The sequence below is a fragment of the Gossypium hirsutum genome, chromosome A02, assembly GCF_007990345.1.
Source record: "Gossypium hirsutum isolate 1008001.06 chromosome A02, Gossypium_hirsutum_v2.1, whole genome shotgun sequence".
NCBI lineage: Eukaryota > Viridiplantae > Streptophyta > Magnoliopsida > Malvales > Malvaceae > Gossypium > Gossypium hirsutum.
In genome coordinates, this window is record NC_053425.1 from 5554481 (window position 1) to 5574970 (window position 20490).

General features: G+C 29.4%; 1 protein-coding gene and 1 pseudogene across 1 annotated transcript; both read right to left on the reverse strand.

Annotated features, from left to right (window-relative positions):
* Nucleotides 1–1998: 1998 nt before the first annotated feature.
* Nucleotides 1999–4491, reverse strand: LOC107942212 (multiple organellar RNA editing factor 2, chloroplastic). The gene is made up of 4 exons (XM_016875844.2): nt 3989–4491; nt 3582–3679; nt 3428–3493; nt 1999–2361 (listed from the first exon to the last, which is right to left on the reverse strand). Exons 1-4 carry the CDS (start codon nt 4408–4410, stop codon nt 2219–2221), a joined length of 729 nt encoding a protein of 242 aa, XP_016731333.1. The 5' UTR covers nt 4411–4491; the 3' UTR covers nt 1999–2218.
* Nucleotides 4492–5777: 1286 nt separating this feature from the next.
* Nucleotides 5778–7768, reverse strand: LOC107942207 (cyanate hydratase-like; annotated as a pseudogene).
* Between the last annotated feature and the right edge of the window lie 12722 nt (nt 7769–20490).

Sequence of the window (20490 nt, forward strand, 5' to 3'; positions counted from 1 at the left end):
GGCAACCTGATTACCCGACCCATTGGGACTAGGATCAGCGTGTTTTTGCGGAAGGGTCTAATTGCGCGAATGACCCTTTCGCTTTTTAAGTGTTCTACAATGTAGTTTATATTTATTTATAAATTGGCCTTGAAATTTAATCTGTTTTATAAATTGTGGCCCATTTTACTGAGCAGCGTCTTAATAATTGGGAATATTGTGCTCTTGGTCCCTCTAAGTCATGCGCGCGTTGCAATTTGGCCCTGTGTCGTTTTTGCTCTCAAATAAAATTTGTAATATTAATTTCGCTATTATCATTATATTATTGATACTTAATATTGTTATTTTTATATATTAGTATATATTTTCCTTACATATGCATACGATATACTTATATATAGTGCTTTTTTAGTTACTTTGATTTCATGTTATCATTATTAGTATTATAATATTATATTTATTATTAATGTTAGTATGTATTTTAGTATATGTGTATGTATATATACTTTTCATATGGTATTATCATTTCTATTATTATTATATCTATAATTTTCACTATTATTATTATTTTTTTTCGTCATTATACATGCATGTATATGTATATATATAGATATTTTTAGTATTTATTATAATATTTTCTTATTCTTATGTATATTATTTTTACTCGTTTCTTCACTATTTTTATTTATATTTTTAATACTCTTATACTCTTACATTATGTATATTATTATTTTTATTTTACATATCACGTATACATTTTTTTTAATATCGTATTATTTATGTATTTCATTATATATGTATATATCTCTAATATATATAGGTATATCTTTATGTAATATTAGTATTGTTGTTAATATTAGTATTTTTTTTAATTATGTGTGTATACATATTATGTAAATGTTTTAATATTATATTATATACGTTTTTTTTATATATTACCCTTTTAAACCTTGTATTTATGTGTATATCATGTATATATTATTATTACTCTTATTATCATTATTAGTACATGTCCATTATATATATAGATTTTTTAATGCATATAGGTACATGTTTATGTAGCATCGTTAGCATATGTATATAATATATTTTTCTATTATTAATATTTCTAATATATGTTGTATATGTTCATTTTATATGTTTTATATATATTGTTATTTTTTATTGTCATTATGAATATAGTATTTTTTTCTTATTATAATTGGTAGCACATCATTTCAATTTTTTTGTAAATATTAATATTGTTGTTTTAATATTCTCAGTTTTAATATTTCATTATTAATTGCATCGTCGTTTTGTATTATGTACGAATTCTTATTTTAAATAATATTTTACTCATAATTTTTATTTTCAATAAATAAGGCAACATGCCGATTTAACATTAAGTCATTGATTTCATCGCTATGTTGGGTGAATATCAATCGACTCGTGTTAAAACGGTATGTCTTTCTCAAAAGAAAACGAAACTTGAAACCAATTTTGGGCGTCGCGAGAGTGCTAATAACTTCCTCATGCATAACCGACTCCCGAACCCTAATTTTTCTCTGAATTTTCACGTAGACCTAAATTTAGCCTTCATTTTGTTTGAAAATAAATTTTCTTTCCCTAAGGATGATTCATTAGGTGTCCGATCACACCTATAAAAAGAATCGGTGGCGACTCCCTTCTTATTTCAAAATCAAACTTCAGTTTTCAAGTTTTCAATAAATCACCACAATTAGCGACTAAGCTAAAATTTTCATGTCGCTACATTAATTTTTAATGTTGATTGAAGATGATATCAAAGAAATAAAAATTTTAATTTATTATTTCATTTTGAAGTGATTAAAATTGAGATAATTATTAAAAAAAATCACATTAAAAATGAAACTCTAACTATTGCAATTGTAAGATTACGGGCTGCAAATCCATATGAGATTTCGAAAGGAATTGCAGATGAAACATAATTACATGAATCAACTACGCTGTCAACAATCAGTAAAAAGGAAATAAAAATTTAGATTCTAAGGAGAAGGAAAATAAATAAAAAGTAATATCATAAATAATCCTACATCAGTTTTTATGCAGAAACTCACGCAGACCACAAAACATTCAAGTTCAGAATCAGAACTACATTAAAAAACATCAACATAAGCTTTTCTTTTCCATGTCTTCTCTTCATAATAATAATGCTCCCATATCTCAAGAAACACTTAAAAAGAGTTCTATACATCATTTTCTTTCTTTCTAATTATACTTTTCACCTCATGTTCTCTCTGCGACGAACATAACGGGTCCGATCGTTGTACCTTGGTCTGTCTTGGGCCCTTTGCGGTGGTGGTTCCACCCTCCTTTGTCTTTCTGGTGATCGTTGAACAATCTCCCCATTAACAAACAATTCAGCTGCAAAATAATAATTGCAATTGTCAAATATCAAATATTATCCGTCTATCATGAGATTAAAGGCAATTTTTTTATGTATCTTCTCCGATAACTCTAATTCCATAAGTAAAAGCACAAAACATGAGTACCGTGAGGACTTTGATGTAAGTCCATTAGTAGACCAACTCATGACTAGTAACTTAGCGAAGATGGACTGAGGTAATAGGTTTACAAGTATTAGAATATAGACAATTTCTGTTTTTAAATTCCCAATGAACAATATTGGCTTCCATTGCCATAACATGCAGTTATCGACATAAATAAAGGATAAGATAATTGAGATAAATGCTCAGTTATTGTTTCAAAAGAAGATGCCATAAGCTATGTGCAAAAACAAAATAGTGTATCATCTCTATGAATCCGAACTCCATGTAGGATGAGATCAGAAAGTCATGAAAGATGCATTCACTGTAAGTCCATTAGCATTCAAAACTAAACATTGTCTATAAGACGTTTTAGCTTTGCCAAGATGGACTAAATGCATAGCTAAAATACTCAAACAAGAACTTGATCCCTTTTGATGGTGCAAACCATATGGTATAATGTCTTCTCCAGTTCTTCCTACTGGTTTGAACTCCATGTTGTAAAAATGGAAGCACAAAGTAGTGAGAGAGACATTTGATTTAAGTCCATTAGCATTCAAAACTAAACATTGCCTACAAGGCTTTTTAGCTTTGCCAAGATGGACTGGTACGTAGGCATTCCCTATTATGCTCATGTAAGTCATGCTAAACATCAGCATGCAAATTACCTTGTTGAGGTCAGTTAAAACAAATATAACATTTCAATGAGTCTCATATGAACTGATAGGCGATTAAAAACTTGAAAGAAAAAATATAAACAATAAAAAGAAAGTATACAAACGCAATCACATAACTGAAACAAGAAGAAAAACGAGCATTTTAATGACAGTTAACTACGCATACATCGTAATGGAAGCACATCTCCAATGTTAAATTAGCATTTTATGTAAATACTAGCAAAAGTTTTTGCAGAACTATATTAGACAAAAAGGCTAACAGCTTACCACCATAGTCCTTGTACTCGGGATCGACATAAGAATCTGGGAGCACGAAGAGAACGCCAGGCAATCCTGTTAACAAGAAAACAACAAAATTTATAAGTTAGAGTAAATGCGGAATGAGACAATCCATCCACTTAAAGGGAGCTAAAAGCAAGACCTTCTAGCTTATTTGAGGTCTCCTCGTCGATCTCGCATCCGAATCCAAAGTACCTCTCACACGAAACGTTGTAGATCTTCTTCTTAGCTTCTTCCTCGCTAACATAGAGACATTACCAAATAAAAAATTAATATCAAACAGGATGGTCTTAAAATCCAAACTAAGTCTGAATAATGTAAGCAACAGAAGAACTCTCTAAATCCTGAAATGAAATGTACCATAAGCAATCTTAATAAAGAATCAATTCTTGTGAAAAACAAAGGTAAACCCAGAAAAATAGGTAATAAAAAAACCCAAGATATTATCTTCCTTTTCAAAATTAAACCAATTTTTTCCTTCCCATTTTCCCAGACTTTCTCAGCATCCAAACACCCAAAAGAATCCACGAAAAGAATTAAAAAAAAGACCTGCCGACGACTTTAGCAAGGGTTTTGATATAGCAATCGATCATTTCCTGCTTAGTAGCTCCTTCTCCACCGGGCTTATCCATAACGATAAGCCAATGCTCATAATCACAACCCGGAAACAGCGGGGCCATTTCAGTCGGCGGCCGGTCGCTGAAGTTCGACCCGGAGTTGAGCGGAGAGTAAGCGGAGTTCCCGGAGCGGTTGACGCGGCAACGGATGGAAGTGAAGCGCGTGGGAGCGAGAGGGAGACATCGGACGGCGTGGGAAAGAGGGGTAAGAGGGCGGCGGGAGAAGCGGAGGGAAGGGATGGGAGGAGGATGGGTGATGGATTTGGAGGAAAGGAGGCGCTTGGGGAGGATTAAGGAGAGAGAAAGGTGGCGCGTGAGGGTGGATGTGGCCGCACGGGTAAGGGTTTGTGCCATGGTGAGAGAAAGATTGATTTTGATAAGAGTCGAGAGTGTAAGAGAGGATAAGCTGAGAGAGGGTTTTTGGGAGTGAAGTGGGTTTTTTCAACTGCTACTATTTATGTATCTCCTCTCTCCCTTTGGGCTTTCAATTGGGCCCAATTGCTTGAAAGTTTTTGTTCGTTCGATTTGTGAGCTGAGGATAATATTTAGTAAATACATAATTATTTATTAGTTAAAATTTACAATTTATTCAAAAAAATTATATTTGTTTACATTTTGAATTTAATTTAATTTTTAATTTTTGAATTTAAAAATTGAAATAATAATTAATGTCAGTAAAGTTTTTAGACTCCACAAGCACTATCAAAGTATTGACAAGTATCTTATAGAAATATAGTAAAATATTTTTTTTTTAAATAAAGATATGTACCAAATACTAACCTTAACATTTAGATCAATTTGTTAATACTATTAAAATTCTTTTGTTAAATTTATTGTATGACATTTTAAAATAATAATAATAATAAACTCACTTGATATCCCTGTAACAAAAAATAACGAGCCACCCGGCTCACCTAAAAAATGGGAGGGTTTGAGCAAAAATATAAGATCGAAAAATGGGCTTGGGCAAAAAATAAAGCTCATTTTCTAAACAGGCCAAGCCTCAAGTAAGGTTTTTTTAACCGAGCCTGGCCCAAGCCCAAATTTGCAAAAAAGAAGAAAAGAACTATTGTTGTGTTTTGCTACTCTTTCTACTATTTTATTATTATGTTTTGTTGTTGTTTTACTATTATTTCGCTTTTATATTGTTACTATTTTGTTGCTGTTTGGATACTATATAATTATTGTTTTGTTGTTAATTTTGCTATTATTTTAGAGACATTTATTTTTTAAGTTACACATATTCTAGTGTTATTTAAGTATAAATACTTTTTTTAATTTATTTTCAATTTGTTGAGAATTATTTATTTTAATATTTTTAGTATATTTGATGTATTATATTTTTTAAAATTTACTTTTATATAAAAATAATATTATAAAAAATTAATATGAGCGGGCCAAACCGGACTTGAGTTTTAGCATTTTTATTTAAATCGAGCTTGAGCAAAATTTTAAGCCCATTTTTCGTGCTCTAGCCTAAAAAACATGCCTAAAATTCTATTGAGGCCCGACCCATGATTACCTCTAATTGGAACAGACTTGAATTTAATAAATAATTTTAACAGTGCTAACAATTCTTCAAATTAACATAATCATTTTAATTAGAATAAAATATTTAGATTAACTAATCTCACTATAAAAATTGAGATACCAAGTTATGTCAAAATTAAAGTATATAGATTAAATCTTATTAAATCTTAAATTTGAGAAAAGTATAAGGATCAAATTGAAATTTAAACATTCCTATAAACTAAAAAAGTAGAAGGATTGGAATTAAAATTTACCCATTATGCTCTCATGTAAAAAAGCAAAAAGGATGAACAGATATTTATTGTGCAAGACCTTAGGATCTTCCTTCTATATATATGAGTATAGATAAGCAGCTGTTTATTGTTTTAACTGTTCGTTAGCTTCGATGTAGTCGTAGACTTTGAAGCCATATGCTCCGATTTCTGCCATTAGAATCGAGATTTAAATGAGTATTTCTCTCATTTATGTGTATTGCATACCAAAAAGAGATCAGCTGTGCTTCATTAGTGAACTAAAGCAATCAAAGGCAACAAACCTGTTCAGTATAAGGCAAATACTTCCCGTCAAACGTCACAACAAAGCGGTCTTCCCCATCGCCGCCTTTAACTTTGTCGGCCGAGCGGTAAAAAACAGTAGGCGAAATTCTAAGCAAATACAAACATGGATTAGTGAATGACTACATGAAAATCAAACTCAATTTGACACAATTTGTCAAACTTTCCATGCTTGAAAGATGAAATGAAACCCAAACCATCGCTTCCAAGTGTACCTAATGTGAATCAGTTTAAACCAAAACCAATCCTACATCTTTTCTCTTGAATCATTCATCGTTAATAGTCCCTTGGGGCAACCTTAATTCATGTTATAAAAGTAAAGTGTATCCTATTGTAGTCTGTAACCAAGCATCCTAATGCAAACACCAAAAGACCCAAAAATTTGAACTTAATGTTCAATAAGGAAATTAAGCAAACATGTAGAGTTCATTTTATTTCTCGGTTCAAATTCATTTACATGAACCAAATGCTAACTATTTCTCCTACTTCCTAATTAGCTCAAACACGAACAACCAAAATATAATGAAGGGTTAATTGCATTAAACGTCAACTATAGACTAGATTGTAAATTAGTCCCTAAACTTCAAAAATTTCTAATTGTGTCCTTAAAAAAATCAATATTGTATTAATTAAGTTCTTACTTTAGTCTAATTGTTAACTCATATAGCATCATTAACATTTAGTACTTTTAAAGTTTGAGATCAATTAAGAATCCAATCTGGGAATGTGTGGTGCAGTTAACTACTCCTATAATGAATTACAAATAAAATGGGCAAAAGGAAACCCCTAAAAAGCTTACATGCAATTACCAAATTCTTCATTGGTAATCTCGTTTATGCTCTCACCATAATGCATAACTGCCTCATCCAACCTGAAACAAAAAATGGGTATTAAAAACGGATCCTCATACATACATGAAATAAGTAAAAAGGAGGAGGACCTGTAAAGAGTTGGTTAATGAATAAGGTTAAGATGATAGGATGGGAATGGGGATTTCATCATCTCACGGAGAAGCTCGCGTAGAAAGGGTTTGAGGGTTGAGCTGAGCCTGGCATTTAAGGAGCTGAGCTACATACCCATTGGTTAACCCAGTTTCTTCCGCCATTTGGAACATGCAAGCAAGGCGGAGTTGGGTGCTCATACTCTGCTGCAGTATGATGTTAGTCTCCTTTCGAAGTAAATCGCATCCCAATTCAACGGCTTCAAATTTTTCGCCTACTTGTCATGATCTCCCTTTGTTACCTACTTGTTTCTTCCATATCTTATCGTAGCCTTTTCATATGCTTCCGAAGGTTTTCGAAGAAATGAGTAGAGTTTATTAACATGGAATTTCGGCAGAGACGAAAGTCCAAAAACCTTCGGAAACGCATGAAAAGGCTACGATCAGATATGGAAGAAATAAGTAAGGAACAAAGGAAGATCAAAGAAGGGCAAAGACAAGTAGGAGAAAATTTGAAGCTGTTAAAATGGAATGCGACTTACTTCGAAAGGAGACTAACATCATAATGCGTCAGAGTATGAGCAGAGCACCCAACTCCGCCTTGCTTTCATCTTCCAAATCTTGAAAGCAAGAGAAAACCATGACCTCGACCAGGCTGCCAAACTCCCTGCCGTTCTCCCCGGTTGGTTTGCACGCATAGCTGTTAAATTTTATTATTATTTCTTTTGGATTTAATGTCATATTTTGCAATTAAAATTTTATAAATTGGTACATAAAATTCTAAAAAGTCAGATTTTAATACCTGAACTTTAATGCTGTTTATCAATATAGTATCTCTGACTAAGGGTGTTAATATTTTATCTGTCAGGACACGTGGGCCGTGGCCCACTTGTAGATGCCATGTGACACCATTTGTCAAAAAATAAATAAATGATCAAGTTAAGGGACTTTAAAATAATTATACCAATATATTTTAAAAGCGATAAAAAAATCAGACTTTTGACATTTCTACTAATTTCTTGCAAAAAAAATTATTTTATTAATTTTCAGAATTAATTTGCTATTTCTTTCTTTTTCCCTTTTATTCGTCTTCTTCTTCCTTTCTCAACCATCGTCGCCGCCATGACCAGCCTCCTTTCCGGCCCTAAAGTGATACCGGAGTGTTGTTCTCAGTCTCCTCTTTTGATATCTCTGATTATATTTCTCAGAAAACTTCCCAAAAGCTACAAAAATGCCTCTAAATTTTCGCACTTCTCTGACCCCGATCTAAAGATCCAACCGTCGAACCATTGTGTAAGTTTGACAATTGCTTATTCTAGGTATGGCGAAATTCTTCACCGCTCGGATTTCTCAAATGGTTCCTAGAAATCTATGATTTCTCAAATGGGTTTTTATTTGAACTTTTGATAGTCTCTTTTTCTTTTTCTGATTTTCTCCTTTGCTTTATTCAGCTCCGTATAATTTCGATGCTCATCTTCTCTTTTCTCAACCTTATATTTGGTTGAAAATAAAAACAGTAACCGATAGAAATTGGTCTATTTTTCTGAGTTTTCATTGGGTAACTTCCCTATTACAACACACTGCAACAATATTTCTCACCACTACCATCCTTTACTTTCGATAATAGACCAACCACCATTTTTCAGTCCATGCTATGGGATTGGCAGGAGGAACACTAGCAATCCTCATGATTATCGATTCATCCAGCAAACTCCATACCTAATTTCTTGTCAACAGCAATTGCTGTCATTTTTAATAAGATTTAATGTTTTTTTGTCATTTTCAGTTCTTTACACCATTAGAGAATTGAATTATGATAAGAAAAATGCCTTTTAATTAAAAAGAAGATATTTTTTGCCGTAAAATATAAATATGAATAAGCCTTAAGTTTGAGAATTTTACTTGTCTCTTCTTTCTTCTTTTTTTGCTTTTAAAATAATTGGTATAATTGTCTCCATGTCCCTTGACTTGATAGTTTTTTTCCTGACAACTTATGATTAGACTATGTGTTCTGATAGGTCAAAAGTTAAGGTACCACATTGATAAACAGTGTTAAAGTTCAGGTATCAAAATCAATTTTTTAAAAGTTCAAGCACCACATTAAAAGATTTGTTAAATTTAAGTATCAAATATTACATTAAGGATAGGTTTAAATAGGCGGTGCGTTTATTAGTGTAAAAATAACGGTAACGGTGATATTAAATACTGTAACATGAGACAAAAAGTAAACTAAACGCATTACATTGCACCGCACCGCACCGCTCATCCAAACCCACCCTAAACATTTCTTTTACTTCTTAATTAGCTCAAACGCGAACAACCAAAATATAATGAAAGGTTTAATCTCATTAAACATCAACTATAACTTAGATCCCTAAACTTTAAAAAGTTTTAATTGTATAGTATCAATGTATATTAATTAAGTTATTTTGTTAATCTAATTGTTATTTTGAGCATATTTAAAACACGTGAATCAAATTTTAAATATATCTATATTTATCGACAACTTGTAATTTAGTAATTTTAATGTTTGAGATAAATTAAGAATCCAAACTGGGAATCTCATGCCATTGCCAAATTCTTCATTGATATTCTCCTTTATATATATATAGAAGAGGGAGGGAGTTGTTCGAAAATTTGTGTGCATGGCAAGTTGGATCATATTGATAAATTTAAAATACTTGACTATTTATTTTAGGTTAAATCTTGTTATTAATTTCAATACTTTGTAATGCATTTAGTTTTTGTACTTTAAGTTGATCAAATTTAGTCCCTATACTTTTCAAATTGGTTAATTTTAGTTCATGTTTTTTTTTAATTTTGAGATTTTGGTCTTGACCTAAATAATAACAGTTAAATATGTTTGTTTAAATACAATTACTAGTCTTGCACTATGCACACAATTATAAATTTAATTTGTATTCTCCAATTAGATCATTTTAGGTCCCTATACCTACCGAATTTTGAAATTTCAATTTTGAGGCAAAAGACTGTCATTAATCCATTAGCTGAATTTTTAGTCAGTAATATGTGAAAATAACAACCTAACATGGCTTTACACATATGATAATATATTTCTCGCATCAGAATTGGAAAATAATAGAACTTAATTAAATGAATTTAATAGCTATCGTTTAGTGGGATTGAAATTTTAAATTTTCAAAAGTACAGAGACGATGTAGCACCCCGAACCCGGCCCAGACGTTATGGCCGGATCCGATATGCCACATAGAAGCGTTCAAAACATTTTATATTGTTGATCCAGAAAAACCTACTTAGTGTTTTAAAAGATAATTTCATTATAGGTTAAAGTGAATGGAAGCTGTGCACTAGGTAGGAAATCGGAAAAGAGGAGGTGAGTCTATCGGACTACTTAAGTACCAAGCTCCCTTCGGATCCAATCCTAGACATGCACACCGCCATTGCCACACCTTAACGTCATGTATATTTCTAGGAAACCGATTTGGTTAAGTCATTTTTAGGAAAAGTGATTAATTTTGAAAAATACTTTCATTGCGGAAACTTTGCTTGTTGTCGTGTTATTTTGAAATCAATTGTTGTTTTTTTTTTTGAAAACGCGCCCTAAAGCCATCCAATTTCAACAGTTAAAATAAGTAATACCTATCTTAGTAATACATATTAAAACCATCAAAAATAATTAAGCGGCCTTATTACATTTAAAAACCCAAAACTTCAAACGTAAATAAAAGAATGTCTAGTTCACCAGAAGAAAATCAAACTTTCAGAACGGGTGGCCACTCCGAATTCTCTCACAGCTCCAAGCCCACTATGGTTAGGGATTGCTTGCGTGGATGAAAATAAAAAGGGTGAGTTTAGGGAAACTCAGTGTGTAAGGAAAACCCATTCAAAGCCCAAGTCAGCTCAAGCCTATTGGGCCTAAGCCCATTCAGGTAACAGTGGTACTGGACCAGAGCCCTTTTCAGATTACAATAAACTGGGCCTTAGCCCCTTATTCAGATAACAGTATGGCCCATAGGCCCATTTCAAATACATGCAACATCAATAACATATGCAAGCCCATTTGGGGAGACTACTCAACCCACCAACCACTACACTCCACCCGTACCAGCCCTACACTCTATGTGGGGAATAGCTCAACCCACCCAGCCCAACACTCCACAGTTGCAACCTTGCTGCTCAGTTAACAGTAAATTGAGGCAAAGCCTCCAGTACGTGGACAAGCCACTTTCAGTACTTCCTCCGTCAATATCCCAATCCCATGCATCAGATAATAACAACATGGCATGCAGTAAATAACAACAGTCAAACATGCATTTAGGTCAATTTAACCTTAGGGGTATTTCGGTAATTTATCTACTAGGGGTAAAACTGTAAATTTTCTACTTTTAAAGGTATTTCAGTAATTTATCTATTTTAGGGTTTTTCATGCATATTCCTACTTTTCACGTACTAACAGAATCACGTACCGAGGGTTCTTACCAAATTGGGCTCGTTGGCACATCATTCCAATTTTGGCCCATTAAGCCCAAAAATATCGAGGGCACAGAAATCATGCACTTTGCAGTCCAAATTTTGCAGCTTACCAAAAACATTAATCAATTTACCTCACGAGCATTCGCACACTCGCAAATATACAAAATACCGGTTTTCGATATTTCGGCTTTTCGACTTTTACCGATCCAGACTAAGAAAGAGGGTGTTAGTTACACACCTGTTTGCGACGATATGCTGACGAGATCCACACACGAACTGCCTACAATTGGATTACTAACACATTAATCTAACTATTCAAATACGAACAACGTATTAACCCCTTACAATATTCGGCCAACCACACCTACAGATCATAGTAAGCTTATAAGAAATCAATAAGCAACTCATTAACAAATTTTTGTCAATGTTTACCACATAATCATAAGCTCACTGCAAGTTGTCTTCCTGAACAACAGTCACTAAATCATTTATAATTGGAGCTACGAAACTCCAAATCAAGTGCCGTTAATTTTACCTGAAAATAGACTCATATATATTTTATCCATAAAATTTTCAGAATTTTTGGTTTAGCCAATCAATACCAGATTTTTCTTAAAGTTTCCCATGTTTCACTGTTTGACTAATCTGACCACTCTTCATTACGAATCAAATTTCTCATTGTACAGAATTCAAAATATGTTCTCGTTTATTTCATTTGAAAATAGACTCATTAAGCTTTAATTACATAATTTATGCAGCTTCTAACTCATCTCCCACAATTTATGGTGATTTTCCAAAGTCACGTTACTGCTGCTGTCCCAAGCAGATTTATTACCAAATCACTCTTTCACACCTAACATTGCATGCTTGTTATTTAAACATGTATATCACCAATCAATCATCACATATCTATGATTTTACTTAAGTATAATCTCCATTTCATCATTTTAAAGCACAACATGTTAGCCGATTTTTCCCCTTAGCATCTAAGGCACATGCATGCTCATTTGTTTGGCTCAACTTCACCTATCTTCCATTTTTCATCAAAAGAACAACAACCATTTCCTTCATTTTAATTCATGACTAAATGCTCACAACACAACTAAAAACCAAAATATGCTTCAAGAGTTAAGGTAGAATCAAGAAGAACTCATGAACATCAAGATAGAAGCAAACTACCATGAACTTACCTTCAATTTTCTTCCCCAAGTGACCGAACATTCAAGAGCTTTCTCCTCTCCTTTCTCTTCTCTAACTTTAGGCTATGATGAACAAAGATGGACAAAACTTTGTTCTTTTCACCCCTTTTTTTTAATAAAATTTCATATTTCATCCATTTAATTCTTTAATACAAAAGACATGAAATTCCCATCATGGAACATTTACCTAAACCATTATCATGAAACATTTACCTAACCCATTATCATGGAATATTTACCTAATCCATTATCATGGAACATTTACCTAACCCATTATCAATTTGTACCATGAATTATGGATATCAAGTGCTCATATTGTCTACAACAACATGATGGCTGGCCACTTCATGTAAAATGGGAGGTTTGACATGCAAATCCTCTTATTTTGCACTACTATTTATTTGGCCACTACAAATTAGCCTATAGCATTTTCAAACATTTTCACATAAGTCCTATTTCATAATTTCACTCACAAATGACAAAATCAAAGCATGAAATTTTACCAACATTCACAGAATTCCCGAAAATTAGAGCGTTACAGACGAAAAATGACCAAATTAAAGTACTGAAATTAAATCTACAACTTTTATAAACTAGAAGAGCAACCTTTGTTTTATGTTTAAAAACTTCTAACAATTAAATATATGTTATTAAGGGAGACACAATATTAAGGATTGATGTGATAAAATTATTAGAGTACTTTGAAATTTTATATGCAAATATAACTGTATTGTTGATTTCAAAAGCTTAATTATTCAAATATTAGTTATATAAAAAATTACATTTAAGTGTGTAAAATTACTTTAATTATATGTGAATCCCTCTTTATGTATATTATCGTGTCATTATTTTATTTTTAATTTTTTTTTCATTAATTGAGTTAATATTTCGTGACACCTTCCGATGCATAAATAAAAATATTATTTAAGAAAAATAAAATGAAATAATTTTTTTTACCTGCATCACAAATATAATTATATCGAATTTAAATAAATTTTAATCTAAATAGATGGAGTATAACAAATTCTAATACAAATTCATATAAATTATTGATTCTTAATTTTACCGGTTTGATAATTTATCCAAATCAATTTTTTACTCATCATATTCAAAGGTGAAATCAAAAATTTTAATAAAAAAGATCAAAATTTAATTATAAAATTTTTGGGTCCAAAAACAAAATATTTTCCTTTCACAAGATCAATATATTTTTCTTCCCACAAAAAATTATTTGTCACATGTGAGTTTCAATAATAAATTAGGTTTATTTGGGCTTGTAAGTCCACTTTTGTACCTAAAAACAAAAGGGCTCCTTGAGTTAACATGTCTTCCTTACCCATTTCAAAAGGCTTTCCTAAGTGCCTTTGGGCCATTTCATCCCACACTTGTGAGTTAAAAACGATAATAAAAGTTTTAAAATACATTTTAAAATATTTTAGTATTAAAATTCAAAAAAAAGTGTTTTGGACTAATTATAGAGAGGACCGTAAGCTTTAGTCAAAAGTCAACAAAAAAGTGCCACACACTCAATTGACTAATGTGCCACATGTCGTTAGTAATCTATTAGTAGTAAACTGAAGATTTTAACAGGAGTGACTAGTTTAAACAAATATTTTATCTCGAATGATTAAATTGAGAACACAATTTTAGAGTGACCAAAATAAGAAGAATCACATTTTAAAGTGACATTGGGTGAGTTTACCCATTTTTAAAATTTTAAAAGAGTAGAAGGCCTTCCTCATATTTAAACCTAATTCAAACTATCAAAATTCTAAAATTAAAAAAATATTATATTATATTATTTTTACTTTTTTTTCAATCATAATATTTTTTTAAAGATAACTTTATTAATTCGTACAATTGAAAGAGAAAATAATAGCAAATATTTGTCATAAATGGTAAAGAACAAGCTTCATCAACACAACAAAAGCTTTAGCCTTAGCATCAAAAAAAAATTACTCAATTAAAAACCAACCAGATAATTGTTGAGAGTATTATCCTTAAATGCTTAACCTTCTACTCAATTGACCACCTGTTTCTTGTAAATGCATCAATTAATTTTTAATTTATTTGTTGGCTGTGTTTCAGACTTTTGGTACCAAAACAATTCCAAAAAAAAAAACCTTCTAGATTTTTTTACTTGTCTTTATTTTTATTTTTTTAAATTAAAATGTTGATATTTTACAATTAAGATCATATTTAATAATTATAAACATGATATAATTACATTATATTTTATAATTAAAATCTACATGATAGGAATTATTTTATCTTATCAAAATTTTTAAAAAAATTATGAACAATATTCTAATCATATTTAATCTTTTTGACATAACATTCAAAACTATTCATAACCTTCCCCAATCTATAAATAAGAAGATAATGCGCTTCAACTCACTTACACCTATATTATTTTACATTGACAACAATACCTATGTCAATCGAGTTATGACTCAATCAGCAAAAGCATATAACAACTTAAATATATATATATATATATAATTATGACATAAAAATAGACAAATAAAACATGAATTATTGGATCTAAAATTAAAATTTGTCCAGATTAAAAGCTTTGAAATTTCAAACAAGAAAACCATCAGAGTAAGTTTCGTATTCAAGTTTGAATAAATATTTGGTATGGATTTGATGCAATGATTAAAGGAAAATATATTTCAATAATGTTAATCATCTAGAAGTGAGCTGTAGATGTGGATTATTATTATTATTATTATTATACATTTAATTTCATTGATTATATCTTGTTAGTGATGGTGTTCAACTAATTTTACATGCTATTTGTTTAAGGCTTATTTTTAAGCATAATAAATTTTTTGGACTCTATGATATTATGGAAAAAATTATTTTAGTTTTTTATTTAATTTTTTATTTTTAAAAATTTTTAAATTTATATTTTTTTGTCAATTGATTTTAAAATAATTAAAAATTTTAATATTTCTTAATTTTACTGACGTAATATATACATAAATCACACGTGAAAAAACAATCTACGTGTTAAATCTATGATTCTCCTAGAAAAGGTCAAATGATAAATCCAAGATTCCTAGATAGGCATCTTTTTAAAATGGTCCACACTAGAAAAAGCTAGTATTTCCTTACATTATAGAGTTGATAATTGGTCCCAAAGTGTTAGCTTCTCATCCCTTTTTCCTTATAGTCTACTACCCACCTAATAAATATTAATAAAAGGCCTTCTTTTTGGGTGTATATTTCTAGATCTTCATTTTCTTTTTTTGTTATAAAACGATCTTTAAATACAAAAAAGTTGTCATTCATTTATACATCTTTAAATTATTTCTCGGATTTTAAATTAGCCGTTGAACTTTAGAATATTTTAATTGAATCCTTAAAGTATCGGTATTACATAGGAATAGAACTTTACGACTTTCCTAACTTGATCTTTAAACGTTTTTTTTTCAAATTAGTCCTAAACTTGAATTCTATCAAATAATTTAATCATTTTTGAACATTGTTAAGAGATAATGACATGGCGCTTTAATCCCTATTTTTTTATTTTTTAAATGGAAATTAAATTTAGGGACTAATTTGGACCTTAAAAAGTTAATGGACCAAGCTGAGAAAAGTTACTAAGTTCGGGAACTAAATGCTGCTTTATCCTTATTATAAAAATTAATCATTTTATCAACATAGTCATCAATTAAGGTTTTAATTTCCGGCTTGAATATGATGTGGAGTATATTTAGAACACGTCAGATTATCATATGAACAACTTAGATCTAACATTTAAAAAAAAAACATACACTATCATTAGCCTGTTTTTTTTAACACATCAAATCCAATATTTCAATACAGTAGGTACAAACATGTTTACAATTTGATTATTATGTTTTAAATAAACTCTAACTCTAATTTTAGCTAGTATTTAATGCTTAAGCTAATGTTAGGTTGACAGAACAACCTAATAGTTAAAATATTGATGACATGATGTCTTAATTAGAATAATTTAAACTTTTGAGATTAATTTAAAATTTAAGTCATAGTTTAAGGTCAATTTGTTTAGATTCATTCAAGATTGTAATTTTTTAAATTATAAAAAAAAACATTTTAAAATTTATTTACAAACCTAAAAAAATATAAAAAAGTATTAAAATAAGAAAAAAATTGTGGCATTGGTGTTTGATATACTTTCAAGGTTATTTTCTCTTCCCGTTGTTAATTCAATGTAGGTTGTAAAATTGTAATATCAAGAAACACACTCACTGTCATGGTGAAACACATGCATAAATTTTTTTAATATATAAAAAATTGTTCAACACAGATACCAATATACTTGGTGTTAACACCCGTTAATAAATTCCTAAATCAACCAATGAAAATTTAATACATAAATTTTTTTCACCAAATCATTAAGTCCACATGAATATAATAACATTATGTGAAAACTAAATAAAATAAATAACTAAATATATGGTTAATAAAAAAGAAGTAAAATTTAAACTTATATAAGCAAACACGTCATCTTCTCCATTTAAGATCATCTTCTACAAAGAGTTTTTCATTTTAAATAATATTTTTTTAAAAAATATTATCCTTGAAAGTACGAGTATTTTCATTTAAGTTTAGTATTTACTTCTTTTTTATTAATCGTATGTTTAATTATTTGTTTCTAACTTAATTTAATTTAATTTATTGTTTTATTTAATTTTTCACATAATGTTACATTATTCACGTGAACTTGATAATTTGAAAAAAAAATTTCTTTGTGTCAAAATTTCATTGGTTGATTTAGCAATTTACTAACGTTGTTAACTCTAGGTACTATAATAAAAAACACATTGATAGTTTAAATACCACATTGGACATTTTATGAAAGTGCATATACCATAATAAAAAATATATATTGATAGTTCAGGTACTACAATGGACATTTTCAATAGATAAATACCTTATCAAATAATTTATAAAAATACATGTACCAAATATGAAATTACCCCTTGTTTAAATCCACATAAAGCAAGCAATTAAAACACAAATGCCACACGGGATTTATTCATTTAAAAAATTGTCTTTATTATAATGTTTTCTTCATTTTTTTAAATTAATTTTATTTATATTATAATTTTTTATCATATGTTCACTAAAATAATTATTTCTTTTCTAATTAAAAATTTTAATTAAAAAATACTTTTAAATTTTTGTTAAATGGTTGTGTTAGACATATATTATTTTATGTCAAATTATGGTTATGATTCCTCTATTATGTTTAAATTTAAGATTCAGTATCTATACTATATTTTGGTGTAATTTGTTCCTTTGCTTTTATAATATCATTAGTTAGTTTAAATAGTCAACACCCTTAATTATTTTGGATAAAATGTTCAGGTGGAATTTTTTCTTCATAATGCTCATTCCAACTGATATATGCCAAAATACTCATTCTGTGTTAGGCAATCCATGTGTGTGTCACATTATTTGAGGTGATTTGACAAACATCGCAAGTTTAAGGGCTAAAAGAGAGAAAAATTAAAGGGAAGACTAAAATAACTTTTTTTTATAAAATTAGAGGATTAAATAAGTCATTATATTTAAAAAATTAAAATATTAATTAAGTTCTTATCGAAAACTTTCACCCAAGTGAGTTCTTAAAGTTGAAATATTAATTAACCCAGCTTCTCGTTAGCATTAACCATAACCATAACTTTTTACTGACATGACTATTTGAGTGTAAGCAATCGACAACACATGAAATACCATGTGTCATTGATGTTAACGTATTATTTTATTATGTCACTAAATATTTAGAAAATAAAAAAAATTATTAAAAAATTACTAAAAATGCAACTCCAAACTAAACCTAGACATCCTTTTGTCCAGGTTATAATTTTTTTAAAATAATTATTAAAAATTATAAAGAAATTATAGAAAACCAATTAAAAATTATTAAGAATTATAAAAAAATTATAAGAGATTGTTAAAAATATTAAAAATATTTAAAACTTTTAAATATTACAGAAAATTCTATAATCCTTGTTATAGAAAATTCTAATCCTTTTATTAATTCTCAACTATATAATATTATTCACATTTAGATCCTAATTTGGAGCACATAATTAGTCAGACAAGAAAGTCGTTACAATTTCCATTTTGTTTTCTATTTGATAGTATCTTTTTCTTACAATACGTGTTTTAATTTCCAAGATAATTTTTTATCTTCCTCTTGGTTAGATTAAGTGTATGTCTTTTTCTTTTACGATGCAAAATGCCATGTCAACATTAAGTTTACGTGGCATATCACATTTCGTCATTTACTTAATCGTTTAATTATATTAGAAAAAGATATGATTAAATTCTATCAATGTTTTAATAAATTAATATTATTATGTTAAAAATTGAATTAGTAAAAATTTTCTATGAAAATTTAATTAATTTTTTAATTTTTTTAAAAGAGATTTATTTAACCCTAAACCCATAATATTTTCATCATTCAAAGTATTGATGGTATAATTGAACTAATAGTATTGATGGTCAGATCGTAATAAACTTAAAATTTTTTTGTAGAAAAGAATTTAGGACAAACAACTAATAGTAATAAAGGACTTGAAGCAGCAAGATTACACCCTTTTATTAGCTTCCAAATATCCTCCTCCAATAAATCACGAACATTATTTAGAAGTTCTTCAATGACCACCAATTGATTTAAATCACCTCCAACTGTTTTAGTAAGACAATCAACAACTTTATTACTATCTCTCTGAGTGTCTTTAAATTTGACTTGTCAAGCTTTAGAGCAATAACTACGAATCATTTTAACTTCATCGACATTATTTGCTACTGTGAGACTGTTTTGAATAGTTTCGAATAGCTGTGCATTATCATTTTCTAATTCTACTTGCTTGAATTTATGATCCCAAACTAAATTCAAACATTCCAACGCAAGCCGAGCTTCAACATAAAGAAACTTTAAAAAAATTGCATTAATTGAACACTAGACTAAATTTTGAGTTAATCATATAATAATGGGATTTATTATCTTTTAAGCTATCGATTGTCTTAATTTGACTCCCTAGATTTTGATTATTTTTGTCTTCTTCTCCAATTTGCGATAATTAATTGTAATGTTCATCGAGAAGGAAGCAAAAGGTAAGATCCAGACTGAGACCCTTTTTCTAAAATAAAATAGTAGATTTATTAAAAAATAATCATAATTTCATGACAATCACACCTTACTTTAAAAAGGAGGTACGTTTTCATGTTAATTAAATCTAATTAATAATGTGCTTGAGGTATAATAGATTTGTCCATCAAACAGTTTTAAACTATGGATGAAATAAGGCATATGTGTGAACTGTCACGTGAATGATATATCGGTATTTAATTAAATTATATTTTTTAAATGTTTTAAAAAATTAATTAAAAATTCACGTAACAATCTACATGCATGCCATGTCAATAAAGTTAAAAAAATGTTAACTTTTACATCTATTTTAGGGTGATTAATAAATTTCAAGTGTAAGGGTTAAAAAAATTAAAATTAAATGAAAAGTTAAAATAATTTTTTTGTAAAGTTGGAGGGCTAAAATTCAAATTCGAGTGAAGTTTATCTAATTAAAAAATTGTTTTAAGTGTTGCCATGAACAAATTTAATATAATTCTCATTTTTTTATATTTAATTTCTCTTTCAAAATACACTTTTTCACACACGTTGACAGAATACATATAATAATCCATCATCAAAATCAATTTTGTAAAAGAATAATTTTAGTGTCATATCAAT

Coding starts and splice junctions, on each gene's coding strand:
- LOC107942212 (XM_016875844.2), bottom strand. CDS start 4,410: ATGGCACAAACCCTTACCCGTGCGGCCACATCCACCCTCACGCGCCAC. Junction 3,494..3,581: donor GACCTCAAATAAGCTAGAAG/GTCTTGCTTTTA, acceptor TCTTGTTAACAG/GATTGCCTGGCGTTCTCTTC. Junction 2,362..3,427: donor CGAGTACAAGGACTATGGTG/GTAAGCTGTTAG, acceptor ATTATTTTGCAG/CTGAATTGTTTGTTAATGGG.